This window comes from Canis lupus, chromosome 32 (genome assembly GCF_048164855.1).
Source record: "Canis lupus baileyi chromosome 32, mCanLup2.hap1, whole genome shotgun sequence".
Lineage (NCBI taxonomy): Eukaryota > Metazoa > Chordata > Mammalia > Carnivora > Canidae > Canis > Canis lupus.
Window position 1 is genome coordinate 33,358,509 of NC_132869.1, and position 27,805 is coordinate 33,386,313.

General features: G+C 39.6%; 2 protein-coding genes across 8 annotated transcripts in view; one reads left to right on the top strand and one right to left on the bottom strand.

Annotated features, from left to right (window-relative positions):
* Nucleotides 1-27,805, bottom strand: part of INTS14 (integrator complex subunit 14) — a 35,340-nt gene that overhangs the window by 1,697 nt on the left and 5,838 nt on the right. For 6 of the 7 annotated variants that reach the window (XM_072809189.1, XM_072809187.1, XM_072809193.1 and 3 more), the window contains 9 exons: nucleotides 26,117-26,224; nucleotides 20,595-20,750; nucleotides 19,696-19,814; nucleotides 18,638-18,780; nucleotides 15,770-15,862; nucleotides 14,492-14,636; nucleotides 13,012-13,145; nucleotides 3,495-3,613; nucleotides 870-935 (listed from right to left, as the gene is read on the bottom strand). In XM_072809189.1, coding sequence (XP_072665290.1) covers nucleotides 870-935; nucleotides 3,495-3,613; nucleotides 13,012-13,145; nucleotides 14,492-14,636; nucleotides 15,770-15,862; nucleotides 18,638-18,780; nucleotides 19,696-19,814; nucleotides 20,595-20,750; nucleotides 26,117-26,224 — 1,083 coding nt within the window. The remainder of the gene's footprint in view (nucleotides 1-869; nucleotides 936-3,494; nucleotides 3,614-13,011; nucleotides 13,146-14,491; nucleotides 14,637-15,769; nucleotides 15,863-18,637; nucleotides 18,781-19,695; nucleotides 19,815-20,594; nucleotides 20,751-26,116; nucleotides 26,225-27,805) is intronic. The other variant, XM_072809192.1, reaches the window with a different exon arrangement.
* On the top strand, nucleotides 8,560-8,911 carry LOC140622559 (large ribosomal subunit protein eL36-like). The gene is given in 2 exon segments (XM_072808210.1): nucleotides 8,560-8,688; nucleotides 8,690-8,911. Coding segments are annotated over 2 exon segments (351 nt in total).

Below are 27,805 nucleotides of genomic sequence, written 5' to 3' on the forward strand. Positions count from 1 at the left end.
AGGGGCCATGTACACTATGGGCTTCATGGGGAGGGAGGGCATGGCGGCCAAGCAGCTCTAGTTTGAACTCTGATTAAGGTTGCTCTTGCTTGATTTCACCAGCTTGCCACATAATTAGGTTTGAAGACAACAGTGACATAAAGATAATGAGATAACACCCAAAGTAGCACGTATGTTCTCCGGAAGAGATGCTAGCCTGAGGGAGGCTGTGTGCGCCGTGAACTATTAGCAGCTGGGCCGCAACTGACAACACCGCATACGTCACACACCACTTAATTTCATTTCAACCAAACACTAGATGGAAAAGGAAGAAACAAGGTGTTTCCTTAAATGCACCCCCAACTCCACTCACTAGTTATAACTTTATTCCCTCTGCCAATAGTTCTGGATTAGTTAGGCAGGTTTCCGGAGGGCCATCGTTATCCAATTCATAAAAGTACAATTTTAGTAGTCCTTCCTGGAAGCAGCTTCTTGGGTGGGTAAGAATGTTCTGGGAAATCACCATCCCAGGAGGTCATCCTGGTTGCCTGGGGTTGGACTAGATACTCATATGAGAGTGATGAGGAGAGTTCAGGGCTGGCCCACAGGTTCTTCTGACTTCTTCAGTCACTCACAGCAGCACCAATAAAGAGGAGCCCTTGTGCACAAAATCAGGTCACTTAAATACTTCCAATTCTTGGACTTTAGGGCAGTGGTGGACCTATCACTTCTACTGACTTTATCAATGAAAACACTGAGGCATAAGCCAAATATTTCTAACTGCTGTCCATGTTCACTCTGCTATCACATTCTCCGACAATTGAGAACCATTTATTTTTGGCACACATCCCAGAGCCCACCCTCTTCCACTATAATTCGGATAGTCTCACCTTATAGAATGTCTGTGTTTTTTCAGGTAGTTTCCTTGCATTTCTTAAAATCTTCTGTACATCTGTCTATCAAAGGTAAAAAGATTTCAACAGTAAGATTTTGCAGTCAACGGGGAAAGAATACAAAAGAATGGCTCTAAATGTTTAGAGAAATGAAAATGGGAACAGAGGTACAGTGTCAGCGGATCCCTTCTGAGTTAATGTCACTATTCTATTCAAATTAGTAAAGGACCTCTCTCCTTCAAAATGTTTGATGATAATAAATCCCCTAGTGACAGAAATGAACTTGTCCCACAAAAATACATCCAATTAAACCCATCCATCTATAGCCAACTGCTTTTTTGGCCAGGGTGCCAAGACCATTCAATGGGGGAAGGAACAGTCCCTTCAACAGATGGTGCCAGGACAGTTGGATATCCACATGTAAAAGAATGAAGCTGGACTCTTCATACCATGTACAAAAAAAATAGTTCAGAGACCTAAATGCAAGAGTTAAAACTACAAAAACTCTTAGAAGAAAACATAGGTGTAACTCTTCATGACCTGGGATTGGTAATGACTTCTAAGTTATGACAATAGCATAGCAACAAAAGAAAATTTTTGGCAAATGTTCTTAGCAGCATTATTCACAACAGCCAAAAGATGGAAACAATCTGAATGTTCATCAACTGAATGAATGGGTAAAGAAATGTGGCCATCATAAAGAATGAAGTAGTGATCTATGTTACAACATGTCTGAATGTTGAAAACATTATGTTAAGTGAAGGAACCCAAAGACAAAAAATCACATACTTTATGATGCTACTTATTTATTTATTAAAGATTTGATTTGAACGAGTGAGTGAGTGAGAGACAGCACAAGCCAGGAGGAAAGGCAGAGGGAGATTCCAATGTGGAGCTCGATCCCAGGACCCTGGGATCATGACCTGAGCTGAAGGTAGACACTTAACCAACTGAGCCACACAGGCACCTCTATATGATGCTGTTTATATGAAATATCTAGAATAGGGCAAATCCATAGAGTCAAGAAGCAGATTAATGGTTGCCAAGGGCTGGGGGAAGTTAGGAATGTAGAGTGACTTGCTTAATGGGTACAAGGTTTCCTCCTGAGGTGATGAAAATGTTCTAGAACTACATAGTGATGATGGTTGTATAACATTATGATTGTACTAAATGCCACTGAACTGTATACTTTAAAACGGCTGAAATGATCACTTTTATGTGTTTTTCACGATAAAAAAATACACCAAGACCAAAACAAAATTTAAAAATAATTTAAGAAGGGATCCCTGGGTGGCGCAGCGGTTTGGCGCCTGCCTTTGGCCCAGGGCGCGATCCTGGAGACCCGGGATCGAATCCCACATTGGGCTCCCGGTGCATGGAGCCTGCTTCTCCCTCTGCCTATGTCTCTGCCTTTCTCTCTCTGTGACTATCATAAATAAATAAAAAAACTTAAAAAAAATAAATAAAAAAAATAATTTAAGAAAAATTCAGCTTTCCTTCTGACAGGGAAGTACTAGGGTCAGGGATGATAGGAAAGAGAGAATCTGATTTGCCAACAAAGCCCCATCCTCTTAGCCATGGCAGGATGAGTTCAGTTTCTGTGGTAAGGGGGCTACAAGAAACCGTGCCATCAACAGAAGCTACTTCCCTTATTAGATGACCTAACCTCTTCTTGTTTGGCTTAGGTTGGACTCATTGGAGGAATAAAGAAAAAAAAATGGTGCTCAAATGAGAAAAAAGGCTCTAAAAAGGGGCACCTGGATGGCTCAGTTGGTTAAGAGGCTGCCTTCAGTTCAGGCCATGATCCCAGGGGCCTGGGATGGAGCCCTGCATCAGGGGCTCGGGGGAGCCTGCTTCTCTCTCTCTCTGCCCCCTCCCCGCAACCCATGCTCGCTCTCACTGGAATGCTCTCTCTCAAATAAGTAAAAATCTTTTTCTTAAAAGGCTCAAAAAGTAATTTTTAAAAATAGGTAGAAATGACTGCAAGTCAGTGGAAGGAGAAATATCACTGAGTACTTTGCTTGAAAGCAGCATACCTTGATAACAGTGTAACTTAGTTTTCCATAAAGATGTTTTTATGCAATTAAGGTGTAATGCCATTGCTTGGGTTCTATATGGGGACAGAAGAAATAACCCAACAAAGATTTTTACATCCTTCTTAAAAGATAAGGATGTTAAAGATAAAAGCCATTATGTCAAGGCCTCACCATGTCAAAAATTTTACACTGAACATGCCAGGAAAATGTGTCTCCCTAGAATTGACATGCTTCCTTTTATCAGACAAGAAAAATCATATAACCCTACATGTAGTTTTCCTGACCCAGGTAGCAGGAAGCTGAGAGCCAAATTGCTCAAATACAATTATCATTTCCCCTTGGGTTCCTGGCACAACTGTCTCCCCTCTTGCTCTAGGTTTTGTGCTGCTCTAAATTTTTAAGAAGTGATTTTGCTGTATACGTGTTTTACTGTAGGCCACCTCAAATTCTTTTTGGAAATAATGACAAACATTGGAAGTAAATGAATTACTAAGTATCAAATGAAAGGAAAATCAAATCAGATGTCTGTCTGCCTGCAGAATTCCTCCCCCTGCCCAGCAGGAAGCAACGTGAATGGTCATGTTACCTGCAGGCCACTGGGTTTGATCCAGACAGTCACATTCTGGGCATAACTGCGTTTGTTTTTGGGCTGCAGGGGGAATGGGCTCTTATTGTCATCCTCTCCATAAGGATTTTCTTTAGCATCTTAAAAGAAAAAGACATTCTTGAAATGACATCTGGTAAAACATAATCAATTACATTTCCAATTAGGCTAGCTCTTCAAATCATTCAATCTTCTACATCCTGTTATTTCCTTAATTAAGAAAATCCATTCACTTCCCTCAGGTTAGGGAACCAGTTCTCAACAGAAAGCCACTGATGCAGGAGACTAAACAATCAACTGAGGCCCATGTAGGTGAAAAAACAAATTAATGTTTTTGAATAGACATACTTCACTTACCTGCTTTATGAACTGAGGTCAGAAAGAATAAAACCATTACATGCGATGATTCTAAAGTATATATTTAAAAAAATTCATAAACACACATAATACAATTCTATGTAGTCTAGTCCAGTGCTTTCCAACAGAATTTTCTACAATGATCAAATGGTAGTCACTGGTCCATGCGGCCACTGAACACTTAACTTGTGGCTAGAGTGACTGAGGAACTGAATTTTAAATTTTACTCATTTTAACTTAAATAGCCTCAGGTATCTAGTGGTGACAGGACTGGACAGCATAAGTCTAAACAGAGAAAATTCCAGAGGAAAATTTTATGTAGTTACATTAGGAAAAGGGCAAGAGAAGAATTACTTTCTTGGTGAAAATACATCCCATGTATCATGGCATATTAGTTATTGCTTTCAAAGATTTAAAGCCAGGTTTTTTTTTTTTTTTTTTTTTTAAGCCATGTGAATAAAGTTTTCTGTTTTTCTGCTTCCTGAGCCAATGAAACTTTGCCACTTATATCTACTGGCTAATTTTATCCTGATCACTACCACCTTCTGGGGTAGACAGAGCTGGATCATTTCCCCAACAAGTTTAGGGAGCTTAAATCCCCTGCCCAAATATTCATGTGGACAACTAGAATTAACCCAGTTTCTCTGAGGCAGAAGCTCTCTAACCCCAATTTGGCCACTAATTTAAATGTTTTCTACTGGCGCCTCCTCCCAGCCCCTCCAAAAGGTATCAGCCCAGCTTTCCAGACATATTTCCACAGATACTTGCACATATATAAACCTTTTTTAGCCAGGCCAAGATCCCAACAGTCTTTCTCCATGCACCACGTTTATTTCCAACTTTCCTGTCACTATTTCTGTTATTTCCCTTGCCTGGAGTGCTCCAATCTCTCATCCACTTATTCCCTTACTTACTTGCTCACTCATTAGCTGTACTAAGTCCCCACTAGCAGCAAGCACTCCACTAGAAGTGTGGATGGAGAAGATTTTTTTCTGGACTCAAGGAACTTACAGAATAAAGAATATGTATTAAGTTCCAAACACTTTATATATACACCTTGTTTCCTTACAGCAACTCTAGTGGGGGGTAGATATTATTGGTCCCATGAAAGATGGGAACTGAGGCTCAGAGAGGTTGGATGTTCACAGGCTTCACAGTCACTCAGTGGGGCCTGCTTGCAAAGGCAATGCTTTTTCTACCACTCAACGCCACTGTTCCTCACATACCCAAACTCACTTATATTCCAGGTCCAGATCTTATCCTACCTTCTCCATCAAGTTGTCCTAAGTGTTCCTGGCACAAAGTACTTTCTCTAGACCCTTTTCTACTATAGCACTCAGTATCAGTATCAAACTTTTCAACATCTAACCCCAGTCTATCTTGTATTGTCTCTAGTTATTTGGAGCCTATATGTGGTAACTGGCTTGACAGACAAAAAATACTGCATTTATGAAAAAAGAACAGGAGATCTTAGACATAAGAGGTATGATAGCAGAAATTTTTAAAACTTGCAAGATAAAGCTGAAGATACTTTACAGAAATTAGAACAAAAAGAAGAAAATGGGAAAATGGGTGGAAAATAATTTTTTTTAAGATTTTATTTATTTATTCATGATAGTCACAGAGAGAGAGAGAGAGAGAGAGAGAGAGAGAGAGAGAGAGAGGCAGAGACACAGGCAGAGGGAGAAGCAGGCTCCATATAGGGAGCCCGACGTGGGATTCAATCCCGGGTCTCCAGGATCGCACCCTGGGCCAAAGGCAGGCGCCAAACCGCTGCGCCACCCAGGGATCCCGGAAAATAAGAAAATTATACAAAAATCGTAAACAGATGTTTTGGAAAGGGAGAACAAAGAAAACAGAGAGGGGAAAATAAAAAACACGATTCACATTCCCAGGACTGAAGAACATAAACTGCCAGGTGGAAAGGCCCAGTGAATGCCCAGCATGATGAATGAAGAGACTAACAACTAAGTACATCATTCTGAAAATCCAGAACACGAGGACACAAAGAAAACGCCTCTGGGAGAGCAGAGGAAATACAGATCCAGGTCAAAAAACTGGCAGCATGGGATTAGACTCTCAGTAGCAACACAGGAAGCCAGAAAAGAAAAACAGAACTATGCATCAAAAACTCTAACTAAGGTAATGTGATTCCCAGCCCAGCACTCAAAACCCAACTGAACTATCAATACAGATATTTCCAAATATACAAGATTTCAAATACCTACGTCCCATGTACCCTTTTCTCAGGTGGAGTCACAAAACAGGAAAGCCACAGGAGAGATGGGAAGGGAAAGCCTAAAGAACCAACGGTCTACTTAAGAAACAAGAGGAAGGGAAATGACTCTAAGGGGAAAAAAAGAAGACTGACAAAAATGCCTGAAGAAAGTATTTTACTTAGGGGGGAATTATGGCAAGTATACAGAAAAGAGCAAAGAAAAGCAAAGACACAAAAGAAAGTAAAGAGAAGGCCATGAGAGAGCCCAGAGGGGAGGGCTGGGTGCCCTCCTCTGCTGCTGGTCACCCCCACAGCCTGCTTGCCCCGCTCTTTCCTGGAGTCTCTGAGGAACCTCAGTGTCTTCCAATACAGCCTTCCTTTTAACGGAAGTTAGAAGACAGCTGACCTTTGAACAACATGGTTGTAAACCGTATAGGTCTACTAATACACAAAACTTTTCCCATAAATACAAATACTGTAAATGTATTTTCTCTTTGTTAGGCTTTTTAAAATAATATTTTCTCTAGCTTTCTTGATTGTAAGAATGCAGCATATAATACATATAACATACAAAATATCTGTTCATCAACTGTTTGTTATTGGGTAAGGCTTATGGTCAACAGTAGTCCCTTACTAGTTAAGTTGTGGGAGAGTTAAAAGTCATAACCCCCACATTATTCAGGAGTCAACTGCACATTTATCTTGCCTGCTAGAAAAAAGAAAAAAATGTCTTAAAAAAATAATAACTGGTGCAGAGAACAAAGAGTTGCAAAACAAAATGTAACTCAGTGTACCACATGGCTTAGTCATAAATAATGTTCACATCATCTAACAAGGACAGAATACTGCTTTACCCAAAAAAGAACACTGTAACCACACTGGAAGGATAGAAGGGAAAAATGTGCTTCTTGGGTGGGTGGGTGGGGATGGTGAAGCTAACAGAGCTAAGCAGTCAACATTAAAAAATAAAAAAGGACATTTAAAATGGAAAAAAACCTCAATACTTATATTATTTATAAGTATAAATACCAAAACAAAACCTCCCACAATTAGAAGTTGTAAGTGGTTGTTTCTAGGAACAGAATGAGAAGTAGGAGGGATAGCTATAAACAACCATACTGTTTTGCATGCCTTGGTTTGACTAAAAATAAATAATACATACAAGTTCTTTGACATTGGCCATGGAAAAATTTTTCTAGGTATGTCTCTTCAAGCAAGGGAAACGAAAGCAAAGTAAAGCTACTGGGAGGGAGTACATTAAAATATAAAACTTTTGCAGTCAAGAAAATCATCAACACAACAAAAAGGCAACCGATTGAATGGAAGAAGACATTTGTAAATGATATATCCAGTAAGCAGTTAACATCCAAAATATCTCAAGAGCTTCTACAATTCAGTACCAGAAAAACAAATAATACAATTAAAAAATAGGCAGAGGACCTGAATAGACATTTTTTGGGAGACATGCAAATGGCCAGCAAACACATGAAAAGATGCTCAACATCACTGATCATCAAGGAAATGCAAATTAAAACCATAACGCATTATCACCTTATACCTGACAGAATGACTAAAATAAAAAACAAAAAATAGAGATGCCTGGATGGCTTAGTCAATTAAACGTTAGACTCTTGGTTTTGGCTCAGATCGTGATTGTGGGATCGAGCCCTGTGTTGGGCTCCGTGCTCAGAGAGAAGTCAGCTTGAAAGACTCTCTCCCTCTGCCCTACCCTCACACACACACACACACACACACACTCTCTAAAATAAATAAATAAATCTTTAAAAGCAATCAAACAAAAACAAAAAATGAGTATTGACCAGGATGTGAAGAAAAAGAAACCTCTGGTTCCTTGAGCAATATTGGTGGAAATACAAATTAGTGCAGTCACTGTGGAAAACAGTATGGAGGTCCCTCAAAAAATTAAAATAGAATTACTATGTATGATTCATTAATTCCACTACTGGGTATTTACCAAAGAAAATGAAAACACTAATTTGAAAAGATATATGCACCTCTATATTTACTGCAGCGTTATTTACAACAGCCAAGGTATGGAAGCAACCCAAGAATCCATCTATAGAAGGATGGAAAAAGATAAGGCGTGTGTATTTATCTACACAATGGGATATTATTCAGCCATAAAAAAGAATGAGATCTTGCCATTTGTAACAATATGGTGCTAAGTGAAATAAGTCAGAAAGACAAATCCCACACAACTTCTCATATGTATAATTTCAGAAACAAAAGAAATAAAGAAAGAGACAAAAAACAGACTCTTAAGCAGAGAGAACTGGTGGTTGCCAGATAGGAGGTATGTGGGAAGATGGGTGAAAGAGATAAAGGGGATTAAGCACAAATAATGTATAGAATCGCTGAATCATTATATCCTATACCTGAAACTAACACAGTGTGTTAATTATACTTCAATTAAAAAAAAAAAAAAAGAAAAAACCTGGGGGGGCAGCAGCCATGGCTCTGTGCTACCCTACGGCCATGGACGTCAACGAGGACCACAAGTTGGCTAAGAATATCAGTGACCACAGCCACTACCATGGGCGCCTCACCAAGCATATCAAGTCTGCGCAGGACATGATCCTCTTGGATCATGTGAGGCTTCGCTCCATACGAGCAGTGTGCCATGGAGCTGCTCAAGGTCTCCAAGGACAAGTTCACCAAGAGAAGGGTGGGGACACACATTTGTGCCAAAAGGAAAAGAGAAGAGCTAAGCAATGTCCTGGCAGCCAGGAGGAAAGTGGGAGTCAAGAAGGACTTCACTCCCTCCCCTGTCTGTAATAAAGCCTGTTTTATTCTAACTTCATAAGACTGTCTCCAGAATTAAATGAGATTACACATTTCATTGTGTCTAGCACAGTGCCTGGTACAAAGTTAAATTCAATAAAATGTAGCTTTATTCTCTTAATTTGAAAAAAAAAGAACAGACCCTGAGGCAGGAAAAAATGAATAAGGGGCAAAGTAAAAAGCAGTTCAAACCTGAATGAAAAATATGTGTAACGAACCAAGCACTGCTAGATTGGAAACTAGATTAGAAAGGAATCTGAATGTTACACTTCAGATTATGGACAAGTAATCTGTGTGAAAAATGTCACAACAGTCTAGGTCAGGGATCAACAAACTTTTCCTGCAAAGGGGCCAGACAATAAATATTTTAGTTTATGGGTTATATGGTTTCTGTTGCAACTGCCCGACTCTGCCCTCAAAGCAGGAAAGCAGCCCTAGATAAGACACACCTAAATGAGTATGACTGTGTAATGAAACTTTACATTAAAGCTTTATTTACAAAATAAACAGTGGGCTAGTTTGGCCAGCAGGCATTGGTTAGCTGGCCTTTGATCTAAATGAAAGGTAAAAAAAAAAAGCCAAAACAGGGCAAGAGCAGGGCAAATGAAAAGGCAGAATGAATTTAGGATTGCTACAGAGACCAGGAGGTAAGGAATCTCTACAACCTAATACCCACAGCTTCCTCTGCCCTGTGCTCTCCAGTTACTGCCTTACTTTTCTCTTCTTGTGGCAAACCTGTCATGGTCGTTTCCTCATCTTAGACACACTCCTCAACTTGCCTCCTAGCTAACCATGGACCTAAGTTACCCAAAAATCTCCTGTAGGGATGAAATGACTCTTGATTCATAGTGTCCTCTTCATTCCTCCTGGTTCTATTCCTTCCTAAAACTCTTTACAACACTCATTCTGCAGTCTCTTTTAGATTAAGTTCTCAAGGGACTAATCCTCCTGTTGGCCTCCCTTCAAAAGAAATAAAATCCTTACATAATTTAAAGACTTTTCTTCAAATCAGGAACACATCTTCAACAGGGATATTTTTGGCAGAAGTCCTTTTGCCTTGGGTTGTCATTATATTTACTCTGGAGGATGCACCATGGGTTTCATTGCTTCAGAAAGAGTTTTTTGGTGCATTATTTGGTTTTGGAGAGTCCTACTTCAGAATGGGTAGTGTCAATCTGCATGGTGCACAACTTGGGCTTCAAATTCTCATGGGAGCCTTTTTTTTTTTTTTAATATGTAGAAAAACAGGTAGAAACAATGGGTAGAATTTTTTTTAATTAATTAATTAATTAATTTATGATAGTCATCAGAGAGAGAGAGAGAGAGAGGCAGAGACACAGGCAGAGGGAGAAGCAGGCTCCATGCACCGGGAGCCTGATGTGGGATTCGATCCCGGGTCTCCAGGATCGCGTCTTGGGCCAAAGGCAGGCGCCAAACCGCTGCGCCACCCAGGGATCCCTGGGTAGAATTTTTCTTGTCAACATCTCACCGAGGGAACAGATCTTCCACATTCCTAGCTTTACTCAGAGATTTCAGTTCTTTGTCTTGTTTGGAACCAAAATCATATCTCTTTTCCTGTGTGAACTTTAAAATGCCAGGCCCTGTATCCTACCCCAAGAGCTGGCCAACTACGGCCTGCTGCCTCTTTTTGAGTTAAAAATGGTTTTTACATTTTTAAATAGTTGGGGGAAAAATCGAAAGAATAAGATTTCATGACATGTGAAAATTATACGAAATTCAAATTCTGGTGTCCATAAAGAATATTTTATTGGAAGAGGTCACTCCCATTCATTTACGTATTGTGCTAAAATGGCAGTGTTTAGCAGTTAAGACAGAGATCATATGGCTTGCAAAAACTAAAATATTTACTATCTGGCCCTTTATTGATACAGCTTACTGCCTAGCTTCTAGGGTCTATACTCAGTCAAAATCTTTTCTAGGCTTCAGTGGCAAAGGCATCCTTCAGGCTAAACTGACATGCACATGTGCAGTAGACAGGGTATGCAGGCCACATATAATACATCTGTATGAGACACTGTACTTCTTTCTTGAATCTTTTTATTCTCTTGGCTTCTGTGACATCACTTTCTTCTACTTTTCCTTCTGCCTATTCCCTTCTCATTTTCATTTATTAGCACCCTTTCCACTATCACCAGTAGTTACTCTTTTCTAAGGATTTGGTCCTTGGGTCTCTTTTTTTCTTCCTGAGGCAAGGGCTTCTTAATGTGTGGTTATGGATCACCCGGATCATAAGCACTTGGGTAATATTAGAACTTCAAGTTCTTGGGCCGGAATCCAGACCTACTGAATCAGAATCTCTGTAAGTGGGGCCCAGGGAACAATTTTTAAAGGAGTTCCTCTGTTTTGTTTTTTGTACATAAGAATTCAAATGTGTGAAGCACTGCCCTAAACAATTGCCCTCATTCTCACCATTTTAACTATCAGCAGTATGCTTATAACTAAAAATTATATATCCAACTCTGTCCTCTTTGCAGAACTCCTATAGGAACTATCTCTAGGCACCTCTACCTAAATCTCACAGGCATAAATTCAACATGCACAGAAGATGTCTTTCCAAATCTACTCTTCTTCCTCTGTTCTCTGCTCCCATTAACAATATCACCTTTCTCCCTGCAGCCCAAGTCAGAAACCTGGTATCATCCTCAAGACCTCCATTTCCTTTATCCTCATCCAAACACTGTTGATTCTGCTTCCTGAATATCTTTTCCATGGATCTCCATCCTCTCTATTCCCAGCCACTGTTCATTCTGGCTCTCATCTTTGTATCTTCAGGACTATCACAGTAGACTTCTAACTATGGGATGCCTTTACCTTTCCAAATCCACACTCCACAGAATTATCTTTTATTTTTTTTTAATATTTTATTTATTTACTTATCTGAGAGACAGCGTGCATACATGAGCAGAGGAGGAACAGAGAGAGAGGGAGAGAGAATGTCAAGTAGAGTCCTCACTGAGTATGGAACCTAATGCGGGGCTTGATCTCACAACAGCCCGGAGATCATGGCCTAAGCATGAATCAGATGCTTAACCAACTGAGCCACCCAGGTGTGCCCAGAATTATCTTTCTAAACTCAAATTTATTAGCTCCAACTTGAATTTCAGCCATATTACACAACTCCAGGAGGCACCAGTACCCAGAATACAAACTCTCCTACAATGTCTCTCCTCTGTGAAGATTTCCCTTAGTCCTCTAGGCAGAGCTGATCATCTAGGCCAACTCTGATCTTATACCAGTCTGTTTATTATTCCATTTTCTACTGGACTTTGAGCAACTCTGGCTAACTTTTATCCCCTAAAAGGTTGCTTGGTAGATGTTCCTGATATTGAATTGGGTCCAAATGAGTCAAGGATGACTCTACAGGTGGAGCCTGAGTACCTAGGAATACTTAGGTCTCAATTAGATGGGGCAGGAAAGTCAGAAAAAGGAACAGTTTAGGAGAGAAGAGTTAAGAGACTACAGTTTCTGTAACAAACATGCTGTGAGCTGCTTGGTACTACAGCAGAATATCCAGGTGGACAGGTCTAACTGGGAACTGGAAATATGACATGCAAGTTCCAAGGAGAGATCAAGTAGGACCAGAGTCATACATGTGGGGGAGTCTGAAGCTATGATGGTTGATGAAATAACCAAGAGAGAATAATCCAAGAGAAGATGGCAAAGAAAATCATGAGGCAAGAGGAAGATAAGATGATAAGAAAAAGCAAAGGTGCCAAAGGAAAAAGTATATCAGGAGAATGCAATGTTAGGAAAGCCAAGGGAAAACACTTTCAAGATGGGGGTTAAATCATCTAGAAATGACTAGGGTTACCTGAATTGAAAATAGTATACTGAAGAAAAAAATGTTTATGGACAGTAACTTTCCCCTGTAGGCAGTCAGAGCATTTATGTTTACTTAAAGCAACCTAGTCGGTTTCCCCAAGGTAAAGTTAAAGTTCAGACATAACAGTCTGCTGGGGTTCTCCATGCACATACCCAGCATTAGAGACCACAGCACATCCATCCAGAGATCACACAGCTCTCTGACTACACAGTCAGAGCCATTCAGAATAGCAGAGAGAAAACAAAGTCAAGATAAGTAAAATCTGATCTGGGTTATACCTGAAATAGGACCCAATTGTGCCATTTTCCCTAGCCATGGGAGAGGTTCTGGGCCAGGCTCAAAGAGAGACATCATGAGGTTTGATTTCTTCTTGCTGTCAGCTTGGGAGTAGAGCATTCCATGCCATTCAGGACTAGATGGAGAGAAGATGGAAGATCAGAAGAACGTCAAGCCTGGGACTATAAAGTTAAGTCAATGTCAAGCCTGGGACTATAAAGTTAAGTAAGTCTAGCCAGTGTTTTTCTTGAGAGACAGGGACTTCAACTTTGCAATCAGGTGTTTTTACTAAAACCAAATCCTAAAACTGAAAATGCATACTGCTGCCCCCTAATGTTGCCATTCCTCTGGGAAATGTATTATTTTTCAGTTAGGTAGATATGGAAATCAAAAGTAATCTTAAAAAAGAAAAAAAAATCACAAGGGCAGCAAATAGCTACAGAGGTTGGGAAGAGTAAGGGTTGTGACCTATGTTTCAGCTGCTTCCATGAGTCATTCACAGCAGCACCAACACAGAGCAGCATTTCTAACAAAGGGCACAAAGCCATCACCCAGCTCTATTGCTGCTTCTCAAAGGGCCCCAGGGAATTCTCATATTCAGAGCAGTACAAGTAGCTTGGGTACCAAGAAATACAGTAAACTAATACCTAATAAGAATTGCACTCTTCTTTTTGGACCAGGTAATTTTAACTCAAGTAGAAATGGAACTTCATCTGAGTACTCCTAACCTCTTCATCTTCTATACCAGTCAAACCCAGGTGATAGCCAGAAGATGATCAGTCACCTCTTCTTTCCTAACAATAGGTATTCTAGAAAGGGAAGCATATGGTTTTGCAAATTTCAAGACTGTAGCAAAAGTAAAAGCTAGAAAGATGTTTCCCACAGGGATGGGTTAGCAGTGTTCATGAACATGGGCTCTGGAGTCAGAATGCAAGTAAGAACCCTTGCTCTTTCATTTAGGTGCTGTGTGACCTTTAGCAAGTTCCTTGACCTCCCTAAGCCTCAGTTTCTCACCTATACAACAAGGATAATGCTGACACCCCCTGTACAGTGTTGTTGTAAGGGATTACATGAATTAACGTATGTAAAGTGACTAGAGGAGTGCCTGGCACATGGTAAAATGTTCAATTAATGTTCTTGGAATCCTATTTCATTTAGTTCCACCTCCTCATCTTATAGCTGAGGAGCCTGTGAATACTGCGTAAGATCCCACAGCAACTGTTACAACTGAATCCAGATTTCCTAGATAGAATAGAAAAGAAAAAAACAGAAAAAAGGATATAATATAAAAGCAATAGAATTTAAAGGCTCACTCTGTACTTATTCTAGGGGATGATTTAAAGAGCAGTTTAGAAGGTGATGTTAGGTGGGAAGGGTATGGCCAAGAGAGGAAAAAGGTGATGAGGAAAAGTCTGGGAAATACTTCACTTTGTACACTGATTCTTCTCCCTCATTCAACCAAAGGTAAAGAAAGTTTCTTACCCTAATTGAACTATTGCCACCATTCCTTCCACTTTTAGGCTGCCATGGAGCAGGACACAAAAGTTGGGTATTTTGCCTGCAATTTGATTGGCTGAATTTTCATCTTCGTTGTCATCAGTTATGCCAGTACCCACCTCATCACCTTCTGTGAAAACAGGTCAGACTAAGATTAGCTACAAAAACCTCAAATTCCAATTATACTCCTGGCTATTTCTATCCTTGGGAGGAGAGTATTCGATTATAAAGTCATATTATAACAAGTAAGAAAAACTCCTATTCATAGGTTTTCCTATGTCCATATAAAAATCAGTTTTCACATATTATATGAATTGCATTTATATAAAACATCCAGAATAGGCAAACTTATAGAAACAAAAAAGACATTTAGTGGTTACCTGGGGCTGAGGATGATGGGAAGCTAGAGATTGACAGCTAAAGGGTTTCTTTTATGGTAGTGAAATTGAAACAGCAGAAACAGTCTTGCAGTATATTAGGCAACACTCCATTTTTTAAATATTCAATCCAATAACTATTCCTTTCTCCTAATTCTGCAAAATGGACTATCATACTATCAATTATATACTTAAAAAAATTTTTTTTATTGGAGTTCAATTTGCCAACATATAGCAGAACACCCAGTGCTCATCCCACCAAGTGCCCCCCTCATTGCCCATCACCCAGTCACCCCAACCCCCCACCCACTTCCTCTTCCACTACCCCTTGTTCGTTTCCCAGAGTTAGGTGTCTCACGTTTTGTCACCCTCATTGATATTTTCGCTCATTTTCTCTCCTTTCCCTTTATTCCCTTTCACTAATTTTTATATTCCCCAAATGAATGAGACCATATAATGTCTGTCCTTTTCCAATTGACTTATTTCACTCAGCATAATACCCTCCAGGTCCCTCCACGTCGAAGCAAATAGTGGGTGGGTATTTGTCATTTCTAATGGCTGAGTAATATTCCATTGTATACATATACAGCTTCTTTATCCATTCATCTTTTGATGGACACCGAGGCTCCTTCCACAGTTTGGCTACTGTGGACATTACTGCTATAAACATCAGGGTGCAGGTGTCCTGGCGTTTCACTGCATCTGTATCTTTGGGGTAAATTCCCAGCAGTGCAATTGCTGGGTCGTAGGGCAGGTCTATTTTTAACTCTTTGAGGAACCTCCGCACAGTTTTCCAGAGTGGCTGTACCTCAACTACATACATTTAAGAGTAACTTTAGATCATAAGATGCTTCATCTGTATCACTGGAATAACAAGAGAACTCACCTTTGTTAAGTGCTATTGGTAGGACCAGATGTCTGGACAGAACTGGGGGACTTGAAATATCAGCTATATCAATAAATCCCACTATTTCCAAATCTGAAAAGAAATGAATCAACACAGAATTAGTTAATGTATAGGTAAGTACATTTTTTTTCTATGTACTAGGTTTCACAAATATAACGTTCACGTGAGGAATTCAGATGTGACTAGGAAGGTTTTAGAAGTTTCTCTGGCTGACTCATAATTTGCATTTTATTTATTTTATTTTATTTTTTTAAAGATTTTATTTATTTATTCATGAGAGACAGAGAAAGAGGCAGAGACACAGGCAGAGGGAGAAGCAGGCTCCATGCTCTCAAGCAGCCCGACGTGGGACTCGATCCCTGGTCTTCAGGATCACACCCTGGGATGAAGGCAGGCGCTAAACTGGTGAGCCACCTGGGCTGCCCCTGAGCCACGGGGGCTGCCCCATAATTTGCATTTTAAATGGCTCAGGAAATAAGAATAACTGCCTTTCATTAATTATTTAAGTTTTAAGACAAATCAGCTAGATTTTTTTTTTATAGGCTAGGTCCCCAGCCAAGGCAAAAGCTTAAAGATCTAATCCCTGTTTCGTCAAGGATCTTCAGGTCAGCAGGGGGCATCATAGTCAAGCACTTCCACCACTCCATCCTTGCAGGAGATGCAGCCATCCAAGGCAGAGGGTATGGCTATCATTTTTTTTTTTAATTTTTATTTATTCATGATAGGCACACAGTGAGAGAGAGAGAGGCAGAGACACAGGCAGAGGGAGAAGCAGGCTCCATGCACCGGGAGCCTGACGTGGGATTCGATCCTGGATCTCCAGGATCGCGCCCTGGGCCAAAGGCAGGCGCCAAACCGCTGCGCCACCCAGGGATCCCGGGTATGGCTATCATTAAAAACATTTCCATTAAACAACAACAACAACAATAACAAACCATTTCCATGAGAAAGAAATACATTCTCTATAAGCCCAAGGTAGCAGTTCGTTTTAAAGATGTGTTTATTTATTCATGAGAGACACAGAGAGAGACAGTGGGGCAGAGACATAGGCAGAGGGAGAAGCAGGCTCCTCGCAGGAGCCTGATGCAGGACTTGATCCCGGATCCCGGGATCATGACCTGAGCGAAAGGCAGCCGCCCAACTGCTGAGCCACCCGGCTGTCCCTCCAAGGTAGTTGTTGGAAACCTAATAGGTAAAAAAATAAGTCTTATCCCCAAGTACTTTTTAAAAGTTTACTTTTTGATTATATAAATAGTAGAAAAACTTAGAAAACATAAAAAATTGTAAAGAAGAAAAATAAAGTCACTCATTATTCACCATCAAAGGAAACATCTATTAATATTTTATTGAATTGCTTTTCAGTCTTTCTTCCAGGCACAGACATACTTCTATTCTCAAAACAATTAAAAAAAAAAATCAGGGTCATGGTGAATACATTGTACTTCTAATACGTCAGGAAATCTGCTTCTTGGAGATTTGCTGCCATTACCTTCTTTGGCTGAATAACAAATAAGTCAGCATAAGCAGTATGTATTTTTCATTTGAGTAACAAAAGGCCTGCATTTTAAAGTGGCTTAAATATAAGCTATGACAAAGATCTTGGAAAAGACCTACTCAAAGTTATTTTATCAAAAAAAAGGATGAGGGTGTTATGATATATGTTGGCAAATTGAACTCCAATAAAAAAAAAAAAAGAAAAAAGGGTGGGAAGGAAGTGGAATCTAGTTGGTTTGAAGGCAAAAAACCTTTGGCACAGCTTAACATACTGCAGTAGTCACCATGAAAGAGATGCATACCCTATTTCCAAGATAGCCAGGAGCTAAAGGCAGAAAAAATAAAAAGTTTCTGCAGAGCCCTTCACTGACTCCTTCAAATCTGTACACCCATGAATGAAATGAACATTTACTGTGCACCTCATTTCAATCATTGGTTGACTAGAAATTTACCTAGTAAACATTTATAAGTATCAGAGCTGTGCTAATAAGCACTGAAGGTACAACAGTGTCCAAAACAGTGACAGCTGAATGTGTGCCCACAACTCAAGGGGTCTGCCCACCAAATGAATACGATTCTTTTCTCCATTTTTCCTTGTTTTTTTTTCTTTTTTTTTAAGATTTTATTTATTTATTCATAGAGACACAGTGAGAGAATGAGAGGCAGAGACACAGACAGAGGGAGAAGCAGGCTCCATGCAGAGAGCCTGACGTGGGACTCGATATAGGGTCTTCAGGATCACGCCCGCTGCGCCACTGGGGCTGCCCTCCATTTTTCTTGTGACTTCTGACAGCACCTCCAGCACAAACCAGGTAAAAGCAGTAGCATGTCTCTTTTAGTCAAAATACAAGCAGGAGGGCTAGAGGGGTACAGTATATCAGAACACAGACCTCAGACAGACCATGACTCATCTAGAGATTCCACTCTCCTTAGCCAACCAAAATGAGAGGAAGTGACTCGTACAGGATCACACAGGAAGAATCACAGAGCCAAGCCTAGAAGCTAGCTCTTCATAGATGATCTCAATTATGATACTAATCAATCTTAGTATCTCTATTAAGAATTACCTCAAGGATTTCATGGCTAGTGAATCTACTCATGAATTCCAATTCTAGTAATTTGTGGCTATTGTTATCTAAGACTGGAGATTAACTCATGACCTATGAAAGACCACCGGCCTGCCACCCTTTGGTCAATGCTTCCTCCCATCCAAAATGCATATACTGGTGATGACAACAGCACCCTAGTATCAGAATTTACTTTTTTTTTCAACCCTCCTGTATAGAGAAGTCAGAAATTACAAAAAAGTAAAGATAACAAAAGAACCAAGCAGGAAGTTAAAAAACACATTACCTGTGTTGATGACTTTAGGAATGGGATCGATTTCCTCATCTACAACAAAAGGCTCTGGTCTGGGGAACACCTGCACATCAGCGGTTAGGTGGCCACACTTGAGAATAGCATGGAAAGGTGTATACGCCAGATCTATTAGTTTTCTAGAATATGATGAATAATTGTTATAAGAAGAATAATATGATACATATCATTTTTCTCAAGGAATTTTTTTCTTTTTTAAAAGATATTTCTCTGTCAAATTGCTATGAGTTCTCATACACTTTTTCTCATTCCATTTTTTTTTTAAGATTTTATTTATTTATTTGACAGAGAGAGAGCGAGTATAAGTAGGGGGAGCAGCAGGCAGAGGGAGAGAGAAGCAGACTCTTGGTGGAGCAGGGAACCCAACTCGGCATCTGATTTAGGCAGACACTTAAATGACTGAGACACCCGGGTAGCCCTTGAGGAATTTTTTCAAGATGCTAAGTTTATTTTCTCTTTGAGTCGACTCCAAAACTATGATCTGACCGTTTATAAAACAGAACAAAACCTGACATTTTTGGTGAGGAAATTTTTTTTTTCTTTTGAAGATTTTATTTATTTATTCATGAGAGACACTGAGAGAGAGGCAAAGACATAGGCAGAGGGAGAAAGAAATAGGCTCCTTGTGGGGAGCCTGATACAGGACTCGATCCTAGGACTCTGGGATCATGACCTGAGCCAAAGGCAGACATTCAACCACTGAGCCACCCAGGTGCCCCTGGTGAGGAAACTTCAATTCTGAAAAGCTCAAAAGCAAGTTAATCTTTTGAAACTGCTATTATAAGAGAGTCAACATCTGTAGGCATTACTGATTTAGTCATGCTTAATTTAAAAGGGAATGAACTTTTAAAAAATCACTACTACCAATCATTTTACCTGAAAATTGTGCAACTTGGGGAAAATGACAACAATTAGAAACAGTGGTGGAATAGATAGCTGAATATCAAATTATAATAACATAATAACAGATTGTAAGAAGGCAAAAAAGCAAAAAAAAAAAAAAAAAGGCAAAAAAGCTCTAAGTATATACTCACCCAAACATAGACTGTACATTTTTCAAGCACAGGGGACCATCAATAGTAAAAATCTGCCCTTCACCATTGTTTAAATCTATGAGACGTTCAAGGCAATCCAAGGAATCAGTGCTCTGAAGCTACAAAACAAAACAGATGACCCTTTTAAAGTGGCATACAATGCCAGATTATTATCAGCACACCAAGGTCACACCTGTCACAATAACACAGGCAATAAATAACACGGATGATTTTTTTTTACAACCTGAGATGGAAACAATTTTGTTTCAAGGCTACCAAGAGGAATGTTATATAAAACGATACCAGTAGAGCTATTTCATTCAGAAGTAATTTTGCAAAGATTCTCAGAGGTGACCACAGTTGGTATTTACATGGTATCTTCATTCCAAAAAAGTGTTTCTAACATCTTTTGGGTGAAAACCATCATTACCTACATCTTACAGATAGAAAAACTGAGGTGAACAAAGGTTAAATAACTTTCCCAAATAAATGGGAAAACCAGGAAGTAGAGTTTAGTAAAACACGTATCAGAGAAACATTACTTTACCAAAAAAGTCCAAGCACATTTCTGTCGACATTTCCAGTGGAATGGACATAAGAATTCCCAAATGAGGGAAATGTCTAAGACCAAAAAGAACATTTTAACTCATGCATTTGAAGAATCTTTGTGGGAAGCAGGATGGATAACAATTCCAGCCAGCTATGTTTCTAGAGATGGACAACACTCTGAATCTTCAAAGAGCATTTGAGACCTAAAGTCCTTCCAAATTTAGTGACTAGTCTCAGCTGAAACCAATGGAGTTTAATGCTATAGTATATACAATATAATACTAATAGAATATACTGAAAAATAAAGTCCTAAAATGTATCTAATCAAACTAAAAAGAACTCAGTATTACCTCCTCCAAATTTGCCATGCACATGATGTATAACTTAGATGGGAAAGGGAAAGGTAGTGGAAACCTGTTGCTCTCGCTTCGTTGATTGTGAGTAGCTAGGGAATGCCGCAGTGATCCTCTACCAATGCCAAGACAGCCATCTGTCACCAGAACAACCTGTTGGCAGGGAGGGGAGGTTTGTACATGAAATAACATATTTAAATATGTTACTTAAAACGGTCTCATTTTAAAGCTGTCTCATAAAAAATAAATAAAGCTGTCTCATTTAACAACATTTTCATTTCTCCTTAATGGCATTTACACGGAAAAACCCACCTTTGCAGGGAGATAAGCAACGAGGTGAATAAATCTCAAAAACATTTTCTCAAGTGAAAGACTACATCATGATTCTGTTTTTGTATCAAATTCTAGAAGAGGCACAACAAAGCTACGATAAATCAAACGAGCTGTGGGGCTTAGGGGGATACTGACTCGAAAGGGGGAGGTGAGGAAACTTTGTTGGGTAATGGAAATGTTCTAGATCTTAATTGAAGTGGTGGTCACATAGGTGTATACATCTGTCAAAACTCAGTGAACCGGGGGATCCCTGGATGGCTCAACAGTTTAGCGCCTGCCTTCAGCCCAGGGCATGATCCTGGAGTCCCGGGATTGAGTCATCGAGTCCCATGTCGGGCTCCCTGCATGGAGCCTGCTTCTTCCTCTGCCTGTGTCTCTGCCTCTGCCCCCCTCTCTCTCTCTCTCTCTCTCATGAATAAATAAATAAATAAAATCTTAAAAAAAAAGAAAAAACAACTCCGTGAACTGTATACTTGAGATCTATGCATTTTGCTGTATTTTATCTAATTAAACCTTAAAAATAGTACCTACCCATGAACACTTAAAATCATAATCAATTCTTACCTAATTGCATTAAAACTAGAACCCTATCTCTTAGATAGAGTTGGCACCTAAGGCACTTGGTGTCAAAAATGACATGAGGATCTATTTTACAAGTGACCCCAGGATTTATAAGCACAGAAATCCAAACCTTGACACGAATTTTCAAAGATGACAAACTCCGTCCTTGGTGAATTAAAATGACAACTGCTGGGGATCCCTGGGTGGCTCAGTGGTTTAGTGCCTGCCTTCAGTCTAGGGCATGATCCTGGAGTCCTGGGATGGAGTCCCGCATTGGGCTCCCTGCATGGAGCCTGCTTCTCCCTCTGCCTGTGTCTCTGCCTCTCTCTCTGTGTCTCTCATGAATAAATAAATAAAATCTTAAAAAAAATAAAAAATAAAATGACAACTGCTTTAAAAATATATTTACAGGGATGCCTGGGTGTCTCAGTGGTTGAATGTCTGCCTTCAGCTCAGAGCGTGACCCCAGAGTCCTGGGATTGATCAAGTCCTACAGTGGGCTCCTCTTCATTAGCCTACTTCTCCCTCTGCCTTTGTCTCTGCCTCTCTCTGTGTCTCTCATGAATAAATTAGTAAAACCTTTAAAAAAAATAAAATAAAAATGTATTTATAGGGGTGCCTGGGTGGCTCAGTTGGTTAAGTATCTGACTCTTGTTTTCAGCTCAGGGCATGATTTCAGGAATGGGAGATGGAGCTCCATCTGGTTCTGCACTGGGTATGGAGCCTGCTTAAGATTCTCTCTCCCTCTGCCTCTTCTCTCTCTAAACAAAAAAATGTATTTGTAAAAGCCATTTAAATAAATAGATAGATAGATAAATAAATAAATAAATAAATAAATAAATAAATAAATGCCATTTAAGGGACGCCTGGGTGGCTCAGCGGTTGGGCGTCTGCCTTTGACTCAGGGTGTGATCCCGGAGTCCTGAGATTGAGTCCCACATCAGGCTTCTAGCATGGAGCCTGCTTCTCCCTCTGCCTCTATCTCTGTGTCTCTCATGAATAAATTAAAAAAATCTTAAAAAAAAAAAAAAAGCCATTTAATCAGACATGTATAAGACCTTTAAAATGCATTCTTAATCAATCTGTAATTTGCAAAAGCCTTCAAAATATACCAGCAATAGACAGTAGTTACAAATCATTTTTCTTCCTCATTGCCTCAGTGATCCAAAGGGATGGTAGATTTTCCAGGCATTCCAGGGGAGGATTATTTTTGCTCTTCTTATCCTAGCTTTGTAACTTGATAATAACAGTCCATTATGGAAGTATTAGGTGACAGCACCATGTGAAGTACCAAGATTGACACTTATTTCTAAAGCCCAAGAATGTTCAATGGCAATCTCCTGGAGAGATGCGTTTTTTTGGGAAGATACTCAGTTGACTAAGGCAATTTTCTCTTATATGAACAACTGCTATATAACAATTTACTTCTGCCCCTACTTTTTTCAGACGCCATGTGATGAAATATTTCATGTAATGTCAAAATGGGACAGACTTTACTCAGATAATGAAGACATAGCTCAGCTATCCAAAATCTTGGTTAACAAAACTCCACATTAAAACAAATCTATTTGACAGTAACTGATTATAAAAACAATCACTAATAACTTCTACCTCTGGACAGTGTTTTGGACCTGATTCACTCCAAAACTCATCAAGCAAATCTAAGTGGATCCAGGCCCAGTCCTGTACCCTCAGGGTATAGGACATCCTAAATTCAGATTCTTCCTTTTGCAAAGGAGAAAAAATATTAAAAGGCAGAAGGCTGGAGTGCCTGGGTGGCTCAGCCAGTTAAGTGACTGCCTTCGGGCTCAGGGAGCCCCTGCCTGTCCACAGGGAGCCTGCTTCTCCCTCTCCCTCTGCTTGCCAATTCCCCTGGCTTGTGCTGTCAAATAAATAAATAAATAAATCTTTTTAAAAAAGGGCAAAAGGCTGTGTGGTACATAAGATCTTGCTTATTACATATTTTCTGTAAAAATATTTTCTGAATTTCTTCTCTAAAATGACTGAAGAAGTAGCAAAGGAAACTGTGCTTACCCACTGGCTTCCGATTTGGACAACAAAATTTCATTTATTCAATATACTATTAGGACATTAGATATTTTGTATGCACAGATTTACCAGATAAATAATGTTTAAGAAGATGCCATTTTATGTCTGAAAAGAAACTGATCAAAAGGCATTTATGGAATTTTTTTTTTTTAATTTTTATTTATTTATGATAGTCACACAGAGAGAAAGAGAGAGAGGCAGAGACACAGGCAGAGGGAGAAGCAGGCTCCACGCACCAGGAGCCCGATGTGGGATTCGATCCCGGGTCTCCAGGATCGCGCCCTGGGCCAAAGGCAGGCGCCAAACCGCTGCGCCACCCAGGGATCCCTGGAATTTTTTTTTTAAGATTTTATTTATTTATTCATGAGAGGCACAGAGAGGCAGAGACATAGGCAGAGGGAGAAGCAGGCTCCATGTGGGGAGCCTGATGTGGGACTCGATCCCAGGACTCCAGGATCATGCCCTGAGCCAAAGGCAGACGCTCAACCACTGAGCCACCCAGATGCCCTCATTTATGGCATTTATTAAAATGATTTAACTTTTTAGTAGCCACTCAGGGTCTTCATCAACCCTAGAGTTAATAGTCTGTAAAACAAGGTGGTTTTGTAGTAAGAAAAACACAAACTTAAAAGAAAAGTCAGGTTTACTGAGATATAATTTACATGTAATAAAATTCATCCTTCTTAACATACAGTTCTAGGAGTTCCAACAACTACATTCAGTGAACAACCACTTCTACAATCAAGATGAAGAACAGTCTCGTCACTTCCCATCTTCCCTTGTGCTTCATTTGGGTCAATTCCCTACTCTTCCTTTACCCCAGGCCCCGGGCAAACACAGTCTCATTTTCAGTTAAAAAAAAAAAAAAAAAAAAAATAATACCGGTGATACCACTGACACTACTGAAGAATCTGTGTTTCACCATATGTAACAAAAAAATCATACACTATAGCCCACTGCTGTTTTGTAAATCAAGTCTTATTGTAGCCCAGCCATGTCATTTTTTTTACTTATTATCTATGGCTGTTTTCATGCTATGACAGAGGAATTAGGAAGTTGTCACAAACATCTGCAAAACCTAAAATACAGAAAAAGCTAGCTGACTCCCATTGTAGATTACTGTAACTTTCCTTTTAGCAATTTTTGTTTTCTCCTTTAAAATGTACTACCATTTCTTTTTTTTTAAGATGTTATTTATTTATTCATGGGAAACACAGAGAGGCAGAGACAACAGGCAGAGGGAGAAGCAGGCTCCATGCAAGAAGCCTAATCTGGGACTCAATCCCAGGACTCCGGGATCATGTCCTGAGCCAAAGGCAGATGCTCAACCGCTGAGCCACCCAGGCATCCCTGTACTACCATTTCTTAAAGCACAAGCATATTCCTTTTCTGGGATTTGATGCAATATAGTCACAGATACTGCGTTTTTACAAAACGAAGGTCTATGGCAACCGGGTCCTGAGCAAGTTTATCGGTGCCATTTTTCTAACAGTATTTGCTCACTTTATGTCTCAGTGTCACATTTTGGTAATTTGTGCAATGTTTTGAACTTTTTCGTTATTTTTATCTTTGTTATGGTGATCTGTGATCAGTGATTATGACTTGCTGAAAGTTCAGATGATGGTTAGCATTTTAGCAACACAGAACTTTTTAATTAAGGTATGTACATCTTCTTTTAGACATAATGCTATTATACACTTAACAGACTACAGTATAGTGTAAATAATTTTACAGTCTTGGGAAACCAAAAACTTCAACTGACTCACTTTATGCAATGTTAGCTTTATTCTAATCTTTTAAACTGAATCTACAATATCTCTGAGGTATGTCTGTACCTGCTTATAGCAACCTTCCAATTCTTTTTTTTTAAGATAGATTTATTTATTTATTTATTTATTTATTTATTTATTTATGAATGATAGACATAGAGAGAGAGAGAGGCAGAGACACAGGAGGAGGGAGAAGCAGGCTCCATGCCGGGAGCCCGACGTGGGACTCGATCCCAGGACCCCAGGATTGTGTCCTGGGCCAAAGGCAGGCGCTAAACCGCTGAGCCACCCAGGGATGCCCTAATTCTTTTTAATCCTAATACTCTGTTCTGCTTTGATGCTAATGTGGACTTGAAGTGCTGTTGTGGACTTGAAGTAAAGGGTAACCAATTACATGACATTCACAGACCCCACTTTTTTAGATAACTCAGTTGAGATGGTTAAATGTTTCCTAAATAAATGCTACACTGAGATAACGGAAAATAGACTATAATGCCCTGATGTTTATAATTTTATCACTCAAAATTACCCATTCTAGGGAGTGTTCTAAAATTCTGTGAGCCCTTCGTGTTTCATACAAACAATACTAGTTTGCAATAAGCCAATTTACTAGGAAAATGCTTGCCTCAAGGCATAATTGTGCTATTTCCTGAGCATATTAGTGTTGATTTAGTGCCTTCTTTTAAAAAGATACCAATAATGTTTTTAGAAATTACAACGCATGCTGTGTCAGAACCTAAAGAAAATCAAATCATCTCAGTGGTTAATGGTTTTAACTTAGGGCAATGAAACGGAATTGATCATTACCTGGCAAGGAATCGCACCACCCCACTCTTGCTGAACGATGTTGCAAACACCAACTAATGCAGATTCCAAGCAGGTTTTATCATAATCATCCATATTACTTAGTGCTTCCTGATTGAATAAAAAATAAAATTGCTCATTATTCTCTATACTGTTTTGTTATTAGAAAATAACATAAACTGTTCAAAGCATGAACGTTACACAGGGGACACTTTCTGAGAGCCCAAAAGCATATTTTCTCAAAGAAAAACAGTAAAATAGGCTTCCTCAACCACAAAGTACAATTAAAAAAACTTCCCTTTATTCCATTTTCTTATCAAGTGAGAGTGAACAGTCTACCAAGTTCATAGCTTTGTAAGGGAACCCTGAAGAAAGTAACTGAAATGAACTTTTAAACACAGCAAAAAAAAAAAAAGAGACAAAAAGTACTGAGTACTAACTATATTCTAAACACCAACGTAGGCACTTCACATGCATTCAGTTATCTCAACACTCTGTAAACTACAGATTATTAACCTATTTTTATTTTTTTTATTTTTTTATTTTTTTTTTAAATTTTTTATTTATTTATGATAGTCACAGAGAGAGAGAGAGAGAGAGGCAGAGACACAGGCAGAGGGAGAAGCAGGCTCCATGCACCGGGAGCCCGATGTGGGATTCGATCCCGGGTCTCCAGGATCGCGCCCTGGGCCAAAGGCAGGCGCTAAACCGCTGCGCCACCCAGGGATCCCTATTAACCTATTTTTAAAATGAGGAAACAAAGGTAAAGAATGATGAAGTAACCTTCCCAGGTCACATGCTTACAGGTGGCAAAGGCAAGATGTAGGACCAGGCAGTTGGCCTTCAGGGCACCTGGTACTTAACCCCTACTCTGAACAACTCAGATAGCAATTCTTTAAATTTCAGAACTGTTGAATATCCAAAATCCTTTGTTTACTATTAATCTACAAGAAACCCAGTGCAATTTTTTAAAGAAGCTTTTGACGAACATAAAAAATGTGAGATAATAAAAGAAATGATTTAACCAAATTTTATTATATTAAAAAAAAATTAAACTACACTGATCCTGGATCTCTAACCTGCCCAGTTTAAGTATTAAACTGTTTTAATTTTATTTTTTTTTAAGATTTTATTTAATCATGAGAGACTGAGAGACAGAGAGAAAGAGAGAGAGAGAGAGAGAGAGAGAGAGAGAGAGAGGCAGAGACACAGGCAGAAGGAGAAGCAGGCTCCATGCAGGGAGCCCGTGGGACGGGATCCTGGGCCTCTAGGATCAGGCCCTGGGCTGAAAGTGACGCTAAACCACTGAGCCACCCCAGCTGCCCTATTAAACTGTTTTAATTCCACACTATTACTAGGTACTGCTGGAAATATTAATGATTTAGAGATGTGGTCAGAAAGTAAAATCTCTGGCATATCACAGACAATACCTTTTGAAGTAACACCTATCAACTGAGGTTTAAAAACTGTAATTTCAGGGATCCCTGGGTGGCTCAGCGGTTTAGCGCTGACTTCGGCCTAGGGCATGATCTTGGGAGCCTCGGAATCGAGTCCCGTATTGGGCTATCTGCTGCATGGAGCCTGCTTCTCCCTTTGCCTGTGTCTCTGCCTCTCTCTCTGTGTGTCTCACATGAATAAAGACATAAAATCTTAAGAAAAAAAAAAAACAAAAAACACCCTGTAATTTCTTAG